Source organism: Pteropus medius, unplaced genomic scaffold, assembly GCF_902729225.1.
Source record: "Pteropus medius unplaced genomic scaffold, Ma_sr-lr_union100, whole genome shotgun sequence".
NCBI classification, from domain to species: Eukaryota; Metazoa; Chordata; class Mammalia; order Chiroptera; family Pteropodidae; genus Pteropus; species Pteropus medius.
In genome coordinates this window covers 10,037,843-10,054,087 of record NW_024352787.1, presented here as the reverse complement: position 1 = coordinate 10,054,087, position 16,245 = coordinate 10,037,843, and the positions used below count along the sequence as shown (strand labels likewise).

Sequence of the window (16,245 nt, the reverse complement as noted above, 5' to 3'; positions counted from 1 at the left end):
AGAAGGGTTGAAGTACAAATTAGTAGTTGATGGATGGTCACAGGGATGGCAAGCACAGCAGAGGGAATGCAGTTAGCATTTATATGATGGCTAGGTAGAGGGTCAGGGGAGGTAGAGAGTAATTGGGGGGATCGTTTTATGAACTATATAGACGTCTAACCAATGTACTGTATACCTGAAACAAATTTAAATTAATAAATTTTTTAAAAAAGAGCAAGGCTCTGAAATTAGGTGATCCAAATCCTCAGTAATCCTGTGACAATGAAGGTAAAGTTTTCTATGAGGTTATTACTCTTCATGTGTCAGTACTGCTGGGAGTTCGCATAAAGACGAAGAATTAAAGAGCATTTGTGTATTATACTCTTATTGAAATAAAACACCGAAAAGCACACACACACAAAAAGAATACATTAGAGGGAATCAACAGATTGGATGAAGCAGAGGATCGAATTGGTGATTTAGAGGATAGGATAGCAGAGGACACCCAATCAGAACAGCAAAAAGAATAAAGAATCAAAAACAATGACGATAATTAAGGAGCCTCTGGGATATCAAGTGTAACATTTGCATCATAGGGATACCAAAGGGTGAAGAGAAAGGGCAAGGAATTGAAAACCTATTTGAAGAAATAATGACAGAAAACTTCCATAACCAAGTGAAGGAAACAGACATACAACCCCAGGAAGTTCAGAGTCACAAACAAGATGAACCCACTGAGGCCCACTCTGAGATACATCATAATTAAAATGCCAAAGGTTAAAGCAAAGTGAGAATCTTAAAAGCAGCAAGAGAAAAGCAATTAATTACCTACAAGGGGAACTCCAATAATACTGCCAGCTGATTTCTCAACAGAAACTTTGCAGGCCAGAAGTGACTGGCATGAAATATTCAAAGTTATGAAAAGGACCTACTACCAAGATTATTCTACCCAGCAAAGCTATCATGTAGAATTTAAGGACAGAAAAAGAGCTTTTCAGACAAGAACAAGCTAAAGGAGCTCATCACCACCAAGCCAGTATTACAGAAAATGTTGGAGGGACTTCTTTAAGAAGAAAAAAATATGTATCAAAAATATGATTAATAAAATGGCAATAACTGCCTATCTAGCAACAATTACTTTAAATGTAAATGAATTAAATGCTCCCATCAAAAGACGGGGTGGGTAAATGGATAAGAAAACAAGATCCTTACATATGCTGCCTACAAGAGACTCACTTCAGATCAAAAGACACACATAGACTAGAAGCAAAGGGATGGAAAATATTTCATGAAAATGAAAACAAAAAAAAAAACTAGGGTAGCAATATTTATACCAGACAAAATAGGCCTTAAAACAAAGGCTATAAAAAGAGACAAAAGACATATTTATGTGAAGAAAACCAAAATACTATTTTGAAAGGACATGTGCATCTATATGTTCATTGCAGCATTATTTACAATAGCCAAGATATGGAGGCAATCTGGGTGTCCAATAATGGATGAATGGATAAAGAAGAAGTAGTACAGATATACAATGGAATATTACTCAGCCATAAAAATAAATGAATAAATAAATAATTAAAAGAATGAAATCTCGTTATCTGCAACAACATGGATGGACTAAAAAAGTATTGCGCTTATTGGAGTAAGTCAGATAGAAAAGACAAATGCCATATGACTTCTCGTACATGTGGAGTCTAAAGAATAAAATAAAACAGAAATAAACTCATTAATACAGAGAACATTTTTTAGAGCTACCATATGGGATTGGGGTTGGAAGGGTGGATGAAAGAGGGGAAGGTATTAAGAAATACAAATTGGTAGTTACAAAATAGTCATGGGAATATAAAGTATAGCCTAAGAAATATGGTCAACAATATTGTAATAACTATCGACAGTGTCAGATGGGTACTAGATTTATCAGGGTGATCACTTCATAAGTTATATAAATGTCTAATCACTATGTTGTACACCTGAAAATAATATTATATGCCAACTATAATCAAAAAATTTAAAAAATAACAAAAAACAAAATGAATTATGAAAGTTCTAAACCCAATAACTTGTTCATACAACTCTCTCCAAAAGAGACTGCTCTGTCTTTATCTGAGTTCTTTCTGTATTATCACTCTAATGGATTTAATCTGAGACAACCTACAGATTTGGGGCCCAATCTCGCAGTATACCAGACAGAGGAAAATAAATACCAAATGATTTCACTTATATGCAGAATCTAAGGAACAAAAAGAACAAAGTAATCAAAATCGGACTTACAAATAGAGAGGACAATCTGGTGATGGGCAGAGGGAAAGAGGACTGGGGTGCTGGAAGAATGGGGCAAAGGGTTAAAGAAGTACAAATTAGTAGTTGAAAGATGGTCACGGGGATGGGGAGCATGGCACAGGGAATGCAGTCAGCATTAACGTAATGGCTAGCTGGAGAGCCAGAGGAAAGAAAGAGCAATTGGGGGATCATTTTATAAATTATATAATTGTCTAGCTAATGTACTGTATACTTGAAGCAAATGATAAAATAAAATTTAAAAAATAAAAAATCTAAATTTCAGAAAGGCACATGATTTTATGAGTAACAAAATGAAAAATAGCAAAATAACTACATAATTTAAATACTCTAAACATATGTAAAATAATTTGACGATGCTATCATTCAGAACATTATTAAATAACTTTAGATTACTGGAACCAAAGAAGGTAATTCTATTGGGGCCTTATCAAACGCACAAGATTGGATCACAAGAAGTTGATTCTTACCACATTTAATACATTTAAAATTTTCAACAAACTTAAAAGTGTGCCCATTAATCATTCATTTAGATCAGAGAGTGTACAGGTATTATTTTTATTGCTGTTATGCTTTTTGTTAATATTCTATGATTTTTAACAAATTGCTTTCTTAACTTTTATGACATACAAAATATATAAAACTGAAGCTTGATTTTATGAAGACACCTCACAGCTACCACCACTACCACAACCACCATACAAACTTCCTTTTTCTAGATATTAGCTCATGGGTGACCCTACAGTATACATGCATGTACACACTTTAATTTCAATGTCCTTGATGCTGATAAAATTTAAAGGAAAATCTTATCAGCATGAATTCTTTTTCTTTTTTACTATGTATATGTATTATCTATACAATAAATGTTTTAAAAAGTAGTATCAGGCATCAATGTAGCAGAGGTAATTAGAAAAAATGAGCAAAAGCTATTCACTTTTTTAGGACTGAGAATCTGTTATACTAAAAGAGTAAGTTTACGATACGTAAAATATGAAACCAAATTCCTATTTATTATAATCATACAAAGTTAACTTTAAATCTTGCATTATATGTATTTAGTTGAATTTTAAGTCCAAGACTTAGAAAATACCTGTGACAGAAAAAAAAAATTTAATGACTAAAAAAATTTCAAATTATAGTAAAAAATACATAACATAAAATTGACCATCTTGAGCATTTTTAAGTTTACAGGTCAGTACTGTTGAGTACATTCACGGTGTTGCAAAACAGCTCTTCAGAACTTTTTCATCTTGCAAAACTAAAACTCCATACCCATTGAACAACTCCCCATTTTCCCCTTCCCTCTCTTTCTATTTCTATGAATCTGATTACTTTAAATATCTCATATAAGTGGAATCATACAATATTTGTCTTTTTGTGACTGAAATACTTAGCATAATATCCTCAAGCTTCATCCATGTTGTAGCATGTAACAGGAGTTTCTTCCTTTTTAGGGCAGAATAATATTCTAATATATGTAGTATATACAACATTATATTCATCCATTATCTGTCAATAGACATTTGGGTTGCTTCTACCTCTTGACTACTGTGAATATTGCTATGAACATGGTATGCGAATATCTCTTCGAGATACGAAAAATTTTGTAATCAGTTTTATCCAAGTGATAGGGCTACTGAGTATTTCAAACTAAATGTGTGCATTGTTACTGATAAGCAGTTGGAAGAAAAAAGCGTCAAACACTACAATGTGACAATGGAAAGAAATAAAAGACTAAAACTGCATTTCAGTGTGCCATATTCTACTTATATATGGACAATGACTATGCATCTTACATAGCAAAATGCAGTCTCCTTACCAGTAATTATTATACCATCATCTTTATGAGCTTCAGCCATTTCTTGAACATGGACTTCTGAGTTCACATCAACCTCTTTCCCTGATAACTGTAAATGAGCTTGAAGAGAGGATGTGACCTTGACAAGAATAGAGCCTGTAATAAGTTTAAAGGAGAGCTTATAAATGCAAAGAAATCAAAAGTACCAGAGCCTATTATAAAAATGCTCCTGGTACACTGTCTTTACTCCTCAACAGAGTTTATTTAAAAAACAGTCTTTTCCTTATTCCCAGGTGGTCAAACATTACCTTCCTCCCAAGGCACTGACAGTAACTTCTAGCAAGGGTATGAGTCATTATGCATTACTATTTCTTCTTTTGCCAATAGCCCTCATCACCTTACCTAGTACCAGAAAAGGAGCAGTTTACTACACATGTAGCTTGTAAACAGGATTTACCACTAATTGAGAATATATGAAGAGCCAGGCACCTTAATTACATTATCTCTTAATCTCCATATCAACTTCAATGAGGTATTATTATCTCAATTGTGCAGATGAGAACTTGCTCAAGTTCCCACTAGAGCTAGTGTTGGAATCTAGATCCAGTTCAATGACAACAAAGCCCACGCTCTTAACCACTGTGGTATGTCATATACTGCTACCTCATCTTATTACAGGACTTGTGACCTCACTGATCACTGTAACATAACTAGAACTCTGAGCTCTTGTGCTTTCAGTTGTATCTGGGGGGTGGGGGGTAACAATAATAAAAAAAGAATATTTGAATTTCAACTGACTAATGTTTCTTTTCAATGGATTACAGTCTTTTGGATAATTGAGGCAAGACACTCATCTTTATTTCCATTACAATCTTGTAGTAATTAAAGCTTCTAAAGTAGGAAATAAGGAAAACTACTCTGTTAGCTAAGGCATTTTTGAAAACCATTCTGTGGGTTGCAGTACAGACTCAGCAGCACACTCCTGTTTCAGAAGTTTTTTCTTTCTGTTTCTCATACATCAAAAAAGTAAGAGGCCCCTGCCATAACACAGTAACCCCAGCTCTATGGACACAGATGGTCAGGATGACATCCATTGTGAATATTGTAAAGATTCGTTTTACAATGCATTTATTTACAGGTCGCTGTTTGCCTTCTAGTTGGGTTAACATCAGCTTGTTTCTCTAAGTAATTTAATATCTTCTCAGCCTTCCTAACTGGAGCTAGAAGTTTGGGGTAAGGCTGATAAACTCTCATACTTCCTACTCAAAAAAAGCGGGGGGACGAAGTACATCACTACAGCTGGTTTTATTTAAAAAAACAAATTGATTTTCAGAGTTTAAATGTAAACTACTGACAGAAAATTTCCCATAGCAACAGATATGAGGGCCAAACAACCCTGAAAAATTTCCAGAAGAATAGAAGATACATGTTTTTCTACCAAAACATACTTTAAAAAGTAGAAAATAATAGATTTTAAAAACTTTATTCTAGGACTTTATGTCTCTAAATATATCGAATATGATAATTTTATGAACACCTTTTTTCTGTTTTTAAATAAATGTCTCAAATCTGAGAGCTTTAAAAATGTTAAGCAATGCAGTTTTATCCTCATATCTTTCTACAGCCTTAAAAAACAAAACCCATCACTACCAAAATTCCATTACTGTTAGCAAATGAAGAATTCTCATGACTTGAAGACATTCCCAAATGTCTCCTTTAATATTATCTTTTTTAGAAAGAAGAGCTTTTTATTATATCTTCAACTTCTTTTCATTTCATAAGCTGTTTCACAGTTATTGACATCATTACCAGTCTTTTAAATTAAAAAGTCATTATTAAAACTAATATTAATACCACATCATTTATTGAAGGCATACTATATTGAGATTAGAGGTTTATCATGGACAAATTTTAAGTAGAAAAGTCAGTATTCAGATGTAAGCCTGACTATCAAGCCCCAAAACAGTCTTTCTGAATGAATGAATAAGGTCACCATGTTGACTTTCATAGGGAGAGAGAAAACAAGCATTCTTCTTCACATAGCAAAATAGAGAAGACCTAAGAGACTCAAGTGGCTGGCTCTTGAACACTACAGCAAGACAAGTTGTAAAGGATTCCAGATGTGTTCACTAAACATTAAGCAACAGAATAACTTTCCATTACTCTAAAAAGTTACTATTGCCAAATGTAGTGAGAATTAAGAGACCTAAAGTCTCTTATGACAGAAATTTTTGCTTCCAGTTTTCTTTAAGTTTCTACCAGGAACATGATTCCAGCAGGAGAAAACACAAAATTGTAATCCTAATCAAATTTTGGAACATCGTATGCCAGTTCAGTTGGTTACTGGAACAACATTCCAAATAATACTCAAATATATTTCAAGTGAATGAAGATGAACAATGTTTTTTGTTTGTTTTATATTTTCATCCATACAATTCAGGAAATAACTTTCACATAAAAGCTTTTAATCCATTACTAGTTACATTAAATGTAGTAATGGTTTGTTTTCTTCTCTATGTCTTTGTAATAAGAGAATGCAGTTATATGACTTTCATGGCGTTTACAAAATTCCCTGAATAGCATTATTGAAGCTCTTAGAAATTTAGTGAAAACACATTATCTAAAAGAAAAAATGTGATTTTGAAAAATCAAATCACATCTGTGTGTCAGCAATAAGTTCAGTTTCAGATCCTGCATTTGTAGTTTTGATACACTGACAAGTGAGCTTCACTGACAAAATGGTATTAAAGCAGTATGGCAAAGAAATTACTAATGACAGGAAAAACTGATCTCTGTAAGGAATTATTTTACTTGTTATACATATAGCCCTGTTCTGTCCAATATACAAGAGCTTCTAGACTTTCTTTAAAAAAATTTTTTTTTAGGCAGAGCTCCAGTTTTTAACAACTTTGTGCACCCAGGCCACTTCAGTCTCTATGGCCAAGATACTTCAAGTACCCAGCCACTTGCCACCATGCACATGTGCATGTACGCAGACTCATATTCAGTTTTCAGATGACTAAAAAGTGTGTCATTTTTAATAAAAGATATGGACTCTTAAAATAAGTTATTTGTATTAGAAATAAGATTATAGAAAGAGACACGTCGTAAGTCTTGATACTTCAAGAGAGTAAGTCAACAATCACGTTAGAGGACCTTCCTGGTGATACCCTTATTTCAGTATCACATTTTGAAAAGTACTTCTCTTGAGTGATGGCCTCTTACAGACTGGTAAAAAAGCTTCCAACAGAACATATGGAAGCATTTTCCCTCAAAGAATATTCTATTTCAAACCCAAAACTAAACTGAAAAACCCAAACACTAACACTAAAAAATTTCACAATAACAAAGAGACAATATATTACATTTTGTTTGCACTACAAAGGGAAAGATAGTCTTAGTGGCCATGTGTCCCAAAAGAATACCCACATGGTATTCCAGTCTTGTATCCAAACTGGTATTCCAGTCTTTAAATCAGGTTATACCAGAAAAAATTATCTTGAAATCACTATGTCAGTACCATAGGTACTTTGATGACCTGTTTCCTGAATGTTATATAAAAGCTTCCATACACCATATGTCAAAATAAAACATTCCACTTGGCTAACCTTTATGAGATTTCAATTCCACTTTCCCCAGTTGGCTGACATAAACATCTAAGGCACCCTGATGAGTCGAAGCTTTTAGACATCCAGAGGACGAATCTAGGAGAAAGGAAAAAACTATAAGCATAATTATTCTCATGTGAGTACTTAGAATTATAAACTTGAAACAAAAGGCTCTGCTTTGACATTTGGATAAGAAGCTAAGAGTCTTGAAAGATTTCTTATTTTCCTTATAACTATGTCATCTGCTGCTTTAAAATAAACACAGGAACAGAAATCTAGAATTGTACCCCTAGACAACTAATAAAAAATCCCTACGTCTATAGTAACCTGCATAACTTCTCTCTAAACATCTAAGGCAACCTACCTAAACATGTTTACTCAAAAACCTAATGTGTAGGAAGGGCAGTAGGCAAGCAATGGATCCTTGATAGCCAAGACCATTAAGCATCATTGATAGATTTAGTTTACTATTAACTTGCAATATTTACTAAAGAATTCTATCCCATGTTAGTCACATATTAGTAGTAGCAAAGTTAATAAAAATCAAAACCTCTGAATTTTCTCCTTTTAGCAAATTTGCTAGTACTAGTGCTGCTAAGAGTGAAAGATTACACAAGGTTTTGTTGCATTTCTTTAAGGGACAGAAAGGAGGAGGAAATCACTGGAAGAGTGGGTGAAGCTTATTTATATCTAAATATTTCTTTTCAGGTTTCTGGAATTGAATAGGTATCTTTAAGTAAGGGAAAGAAAGTCAGAATTAAGGTGGTCCTTATTCGACACTCAAATTTCCTTATATCATCGTTGACTCCTTTTTTCAATGAGCCAACATTTCAAATTCAAGGAAAAGCTGGTAGTCAGAGATAAAGAAGTAAGAGAATGATGTTGACAAGTCAGTGCTAAGTTGCTTTTCCTTCTTCCTCCTCTCCCATGGCAACTGAACATTTAATCTAATATTCTATTGGACTGCCCTAAGGAGGCCAAAGCATATATTTTTTAGAAAGGTCTCTTTAAAAGCATATTTTATCAGGAGCTTTTATTACTTCAAAGTGGAAACAAAGTAAGTAAGGAGTGTGATAAAACCAATGCCAAATATATATTTTTTATAAAATGTGGAGGAAAAAAACATTTGTACACTCAAGGAGCCAACATTTTTCTTTAAAATAATTTTTAAATAACCAAAGACAACAACTTGAGACTAAACTGTTTAAAATCTGACTCTGATTATTTACAATAATTTATCTCTAATCTAATTGAAAAATGGCCTTTATCAGGACTAAATTATTTAACTTTTAAATTTAAGTACAATTGACATACAATATTACATTAGTTTCAGGTATACAGTACAGTGATTCAACAACTTATTTAATTTTTAAGTGTCAAAAATAAACACTGATACTGAGAAATTAAGCTACTAGAGATAAATGACATAGAATAGCTGGATAAAGATGAATATTCCTCTCTTCAAATACCAGTAGGAACCCCTTTTAAAGCTTCTTACTGCAACCAAAAGAAGCCAAATAAAAATATATTACGGTAAAAAAAAAAAAATGTGGACTACACAATGTGTGCATTATCCCAGGTTAAACAAAACAAAACATTTAAAACATTAGTGTGATTTCTTGCTTTCCCTATGGGGAAAAACACAAAATTTTTATGTGGCTCATAGGAAATACTTTTAACTCCCCTCTCCCAGTGGGCAATAAACACAGCTATATAATTATATCCTAAGCCACTAAGTAATTACATCCTCATGTTATCAGTGTTGAGCTCTGATAATGGCCCATCCCTTGGAGACTGTCAAAAAATATTAAAATTCAAGATGTGTTTTCAAAAGAGAAAGCAATGGTGATACTGAAAAGGCTATGTAGCAAAAGATACACTAATTTCCTTTTGTTTTCTATAATGCAAATGGTTGGAACTAAAAATTAACTTAACAAGAACTAAAAATTAACAAGAGTCAAATTAAGGCTTCATCCACAGAATTTCATATTTTGGGGATTCACGTAATAGAGAAATTCTGTAGCTTTTGGAGGAAGCCTTAAGGGAAATAAGTATTAGAGAGTGATTAAGATGTGAACAGAAATTGCTAGTCCAGACAGCAGTTTGAATAAGTAGACTCCTACAGTTTTCAGTTTTCTATCATCACAATTTTGGACAAAGATCTTGTTTGTCTGACAGAAGCCACCTAGTTTTCCTGGAAAATTACACATACAAATGGGAAAAACTGATGTCAACTACCAGTTAATGCTACATGCAACCAAAGAAATAGATATCTAATATGCACTTTGCTAATAGCAGACAATAACAAATAAGCTTGAAAGGCTAAAATTCCAAACTTTGTTATTTTCCTCTAGATAAAGAAGTCTCTCAAAATTGGTCAAGCATGTTCAGAAAGTTCTGAATTTTTATAATTCTATCTCAAGTTTCAACATGTAGATACTAAGGAACAGTAACATAAAAGATATTTCTTGATTTTTGCAACTTTATTTCTGTACTTCCAAAACTACATTAATTGCAAGAACAAGGAACAAATTTTATAAGTAGAACTAAATATATAAGCCTTCATTTGATTCTTAAGTTAATTTTTAGTTCCAATCATTTCTATTATAGTAAAGTGTTTGCAAAGGCAGAATTAAAGTTACTTCATGAAAGTGTTCTAAGTTAGTGTCCTGCCTAGGTATTCTGTGTCAGGGAAGGAGCATGTAGGAGACTGGGCTTGAGAGATGCAATCTGCCCCACACTCCTGCCCTGCAAAAAAAACAAAAAAAAACCAAAAAAAAAACAAACAAAAAAATGAAGACGTTCTTTTTTTAAAGATATAATTATCATTACACAGCTTCTGGCAGTGCCTTTCAAAAGAGACAACATGGAACAGAGAAAGTAAAGCTAGGTGAGCAACTCTATTAGCATCCCTATCTCACCATTATTTACTAACGAGTGCTGCTTTCTCCTGTTGAAAGTTTTAAATGGAACATGACCTAGTGTTCCAGAAGAAAATTGTTATTTTAAGAATATAGGTTCAAGGAAAATCAGGGTTTTGATAATTAATTTTAATAGAGCACTTCAACTTCTGAGAGAGCTCTGTATTTTGGAAATTAGGAAGAACAGGGTTTTGGGGGGTAGGTTAGAATTGATATATACAAAATCCAAATCACTGATGAGATTACTTAAAAAGCTGATCAATTATATTATCTAAACCAGAAATAAAGGACTATAATCACACATATTCTTCTTAATAAAGGAATCATGGAGAGGACACTGAGTCTATTTTCCTGAAATCAAATAGTTAGATAATACCTAAATCATCTCAAGTCTCTTAATATTCCCACTGAATAATATTATATAACCTTTTCTCAACACCAATTCCAATATTTTGAAGCTTCTACAATTCTACCCCTCAGGTTCCTACAAACCACTTTTTGTTTCTTTTAACTGTTTTGCTTCTAGTAATCTCAATTCCTCAAAATCCAAGTTACACAGTAGATTTTAATTAGGTTGTCATGATTTATAAGGGCTGCCTTCAAATTTCTCAAGCAAATATTTTGTTTCAAGAAAAACACAAACCAACCAATCAAGAAATTTCAAATAAACATTACTTACTTGTAACCTTTGGGATTAAGCCATCAAACTTAAAATTTCTCCAGAATCATAACAGTAATGGTTTTTAGGCTAAACAGCAGGGTTGGCAAACTACAGCCTCCTGTTTTTATTAGTAGAGGTTTACTGGAAAGTAGACACATCCATTTTTGTAATGTCAATGGCTGCTTTTGTGTTAAAATAACAGAGTTGCATAGTCCAGATAGATTACGTGGCTTACAAAGCCAAAAGTATTTACTATCTGGCCCTTTACTCGTACTCTGCCAATACCTACAGCAAACATATTGTTTTGAGGAAATAAGCTTTTCTCCCTAAAAAAAAACCAAACTGTAAAATTTGATTCTATTTAAGACAAAGAGATTTACCAATTTCCTAAAACCAGCTCTTTCTTAGGGTTTGTGTAATATACAGTTAGGTGTAAAATTCTTACTTATAGAAACAAAAAAAACTTGCCTGAAGGCAATTCTAGCTTTTCATTCTCCCTGATTGTTCATCATTAAGAAAATACAGAGAAAACAATATCTGACAAAGGATTTGTTCTCAAAATATATAAAAAACTCCTGCAACTCATACATTATAGGAGGGGGTATAAAATGGAACTCTGGGGAAAAGTGTGGTAGTTTATCATAAAACTAATCATATACATACCTACTCAATCCAGAAACTCCATTCCTAGGTATTTACCCGAGAAGGAAAATATATATTTATATTTATATCTGTATCTGTATCTGTATTTTATCTATATATCTCCATAAAATAACTTGTCTAAGAATGGCTATAGCAGCTTTATTTATAATTGACAAAAATTAGGAACAGCCCAGGTATTCAGCAATAGGAAAATGGATAAACAAATTAAGCTTTCTAGTCAACTGCTTCCACTTCCGCACCTCTCTGGCACATTATGAAACAGCTAGGGGGTGTTCTTTTTAAATATAAATTACATATCACTCTTCTGCTAACACCCTGTTGTAGTTACAAGGAATAAAGTCCCAATTTTTACCATGTCTATAAGACTTGAGGATCTAGCCCTTGCTTACGTCATCTCCCAGAACTCTGCCCACAAGTCTTCCTTCTGTACCACAAAAATAATAAACTCATTCCATTTTCAAGACTTGCACTGGCTATTTCTCTATCTGAGGAGCTCTGTATCTGGAATTTTACATGCCTCTTTCCCATTATTCTGACCTTAGTTCAAATGTCCCTTCTCCAGACCCTCCCAGATTGCTAACTTTTCCCCAATTTCTATCCCATTACCTTCTCTTATTTATTCACTGCACTATCTGAAATTATATTTTGTTATTCACATGCTTATTGTCTTTCTTCTCAGCCAGAAGCTTAACATGGAGGCTTTGTTTGTTGACCAGTTTATTCCTCAGTACCTAAAAAGAGCTCCCGATATACAGCAGGCACTCAAATAGACAACTAGTTACTGCCATACTCAGTGTTGTCTCCAAACGCTAACACAATTTGAGATCAATAAACAGTGATGTGATTCATATCTTTCTTTCTTTCAAAGTCTTAATATAGGTATTCAAGAATTAAATGAACTTATGAATATTTCCCTTATAATTAAGATTATAACACAGTGGCTTAACAGTTTTATGTTATAGATAATAAACTAGAAGAGGAAAGACTAGTTTATTGAATGACTATCATGCACTGGGCTGTACTTTATATACTTTAATTATCAACAAATCTTGTGTTATGTGGGTTGTATTCCTTTTATGTATTAAAATGCAAACTCTGACAGATTTAGTAATTTGCTCAAAGTCACACAGTAGAACCAAAATTCACAATCAAATCTACTTATAAGGTCCATGCATTTCCACACTATCACAGATCAAGATATAACAAAAAATGCATACTTTTTTCTTATTTGAGAGATTCTTCCAAAATAGAACTCAAAATTTATCAGTGATGTTTATAAAATAAGAAACAAGCTTTATTTACCTTCATTTATTTATGTTTTTAAGAACAGCCTAAAACATTTTAAAGTTTTTAAAAACATCATAAAACCACAATTTATGTTTCACTAAAGAAAATTAGAAAGGGTTATTATTTCTATAATTTTAGTTTATCCATAAGATATAGATATTATATAGATACAAACATATATATGTATGTATACACATACATGATATCAATCTATATCTTAACACTCAGGTAATTTTCTTCAAGTAGACAGAGATTTATCTGAGAAAAATAATACACCTTGACTTAAAGTCCATCTAATACTTAATAATGGGAAAGGGGATGGTTTATAGAGAAAATTAATAAGAATTCATAATGTTAATTACTTATACAAAGTATTAAACCATTTTTGAAGATGTAAATTACTATATATTTCATTCTTGCTATTAATATTCTTTTCCAGTATGGATAAACCATTTCCAATTTTAGAGAGAATGGTTTTTCCTTTATGTTTTCACATTTCCATCTAGGAATAACATTTATGTTATATTATATTAAGTCCTCAAATTCACATTTGCCTAAAGAGCCACTAGTGGGTAGTGAAACCCTGTGCCTTCCAATTTGAAATATTCTCCTCTCTTTCTCCCCTCTTCCCTTACTGCTACAAACTCCACCCATGTCTAAGACTTCCCCCCAGCTCGCTCAGCTTCTTGCCAGTGTACCTTTTTGTTCACCCTAGAAACTTTCCTTACTATTCCCAGATATGTCCTCTGATGAAATGGCCTGAAGAGTCATTAGTGAATCTTGATTTCCCACTGGAACACAGGTAAATTCTTCTGTCATGTCTTAGTTAAAATGATTTATAATTATCACCGAGGAAGCCTTTATATTCTACTTATTCCCCATTCAACATAAAAGTTACAATCTCTAGAAAACTTAAAGAAAGATGTATACTTTAAGCCAGAAAAATCCAGAAGTGATAGTGGAAGGGATTGTTGGACATATTCACTACTTCAGTCAGCACAAAGAAAGAGAAAATATAAAATATCAAAAAAGACAAAAACATAAGGCCCTAGGCATTCATACTGACTATAAGCGACAGCTCCCCACCACAAAGATCCCAATTTCCCAACCCGAACACCCTACCTTCTAAGGCCTAAAAAACAACCATCACTCTTAGAGCTCAGTGTGTCTTTGTCAAACAGGCAAGCAGATGCTCCTTGGGACTGAGAAAAGCTCTATCTAAACTATTCTGAGTCTTTTCCCCAGCACAGCAACAGATGTGGTGACTAAGTCTAAAGTACCACTAGCCACTATTAGTTCTGGCCTAGGATTAGAACAATAACAATAAAATGGCTATTGTTTATTGAATTTTTACCATATGTCAGACACTGTGCTAAAGTACTTTATATATATTGTTTAATTCTTATAACCCTACATGATAGGTACTTACTATTATTTTTTTTCAGTTGTGGAAACTGAGGCACAGAAAAGTTAGGTAATTTGCCCATTATAGAAAGTGGTGAAATCAGAATTTCAACACTATTCTGAGTGACTCTAAACCTACAATATACACAATATTTATTGGATGATGAATCAATGAATTTCCAGAAATATTTCCACATATTCATACATGGGGGTCTGCCTATATTTGACTTATCAGGATCTTATCAAGTCATCAGCGAAACGGTAAACTTTATTTACCCTAACAAAATATCACAAATATAGCTATTTTAAAAGCATGTAAAATAGCTATATTTTACATGCTTTTAAAATAGCTATATTTGTGATATTTTGTTAGGGTAAATAAAGTTTACCCTAACTAGCATCTTAGCACATACCTACTGTGATGTTACCCATCTTGCTTTGTAACTAGCATCTTAGCACATACCTACTGTGATGTTACCCATCTTGCTTTGTAATGTTATATTACCTGTAAAAGAGAGAAAAAGAAAGACAAATTTATATATTATGGGTAATCTAGAAAGGAACTGTTATATGGTATCTGAAAACATGCTTGGATATCCAAAATGTTATTTAATAATGTTGTTATTGTTGTTGGCAATTTTCCTCAGTATCACACACCAATGACAAATTTACTTGCAACTCTGAAATAAATAGCTTTAGGTATCTATATAAACTCTCTTCCACCACTCCAGCTTAAGCTTTTATAGCATAACTATAAGACATACCGCTATACAGTATGGAAAACATGGAAGAAAAATGATACTTCTAAAACCCATAAATGAAAAAATTACTTAAATGCACTGACTATGCATTTTCAACCAAATATCACTATATTTTTTAAATTTTTTAATTTTTATTAGTTTCAAGTATATATTGGTTAGACATCTATATAGTTAGCAAAATGATCCCAATTGCTCCCTCCCTCCCCTTTCCAACTAGCCAATGTACTAATGCTAACTAACTGCATTCCCTATACCATCTTCCCCATTCCCGTGACCACCTGTGAGCTAATAATTTATATTTCTTCAACCCTTCACCCCATTCTCCTAGTCCCTCAAACCCCCCTCCCCTCTTTCCATCACCAAATTGTCCACTATATTTGTGAGTCTGTTTTTGATTAATTTGTTCTTTTTATTCCTTAGATTCCACATATAAGTGAAATATATAGTTTATCTTTCTCTGTCTGACTTAAATACCTTCTAAGTTCATCACAGCAATATCTTTTTCCATTCCCTTCCTTTTCATATGTAGGGGTCTTTTTTTATTATCCTTTTAGCCACTCCATCCCTTGGTTGGAGCACTTAATTCTTTCCATTTGTGGTACTTATTGATAGGAATGTACTTGTTACCATTCTTTACTCCTGTTTTTGATACGTTATTTTTCTTCTTAAAGAAGTCCCTCCAGTCTACGGCCATGCTACCCTGAACTAGTCCAATCCCGTCTGATCTCGGAAGCTAAGCCGGGTCGGGCCTGGTCAGTACTTGGATGAGAGATCACCTAGGAAGACCAGGTGCTGTAGGCATAACAAACAAAAAAATAAGGGATTGTAAGCTGACAAAGTCCTCGCAATATGTGAGGCC

At 33.2% G+C, this 16,245-nt stretch overlaps 1 protein-coding gene and 1 pseudogene across 6 annotated transcripts in view; one reads left to right on the top strand and one right to left on the bottom strand.

The window, feature by feature from the left end:
• FAM185A (family with sequence similarity 185 member A) overlaps positions 1-16,245 on the bottom strand; it is a 55,390-nt gene that overhangs the window by 10,125 nt on the left and 29,020 nt on the right. For 2 of the 6 annotated variants that reach the window (XM_039848961.1, XM_039848964.1), the window contains 3 exons: positions 15,089-15,130; positions 7,690-7,785; positions 4,103-4,237 (listed from right to left, as the gene is read on the bottom strand). In XM_039848961.1, coding sequence (XP_039704895.1) covers positions 4,103-4,237; positions 7,690-7,785; positions 15,089-15,130 — 273 coding nt within the window. Of the gene's footprint in view, positions 1-2,184; positions 2,304-4,102; positions 4,238-7,689; positions 7,786-15,088; positions 15,131-16,245 lie in introns of those variants that run through there. The other 4 variants (XM_039848962.1, XM_039848965.1, XM_039848963.1 and 1 more) reach the window with 4 other exon arrangements.
• On the top strand, positions 16,069-16,187 carry LOC120591889 (uncharacterized; annotated as a pseudogene).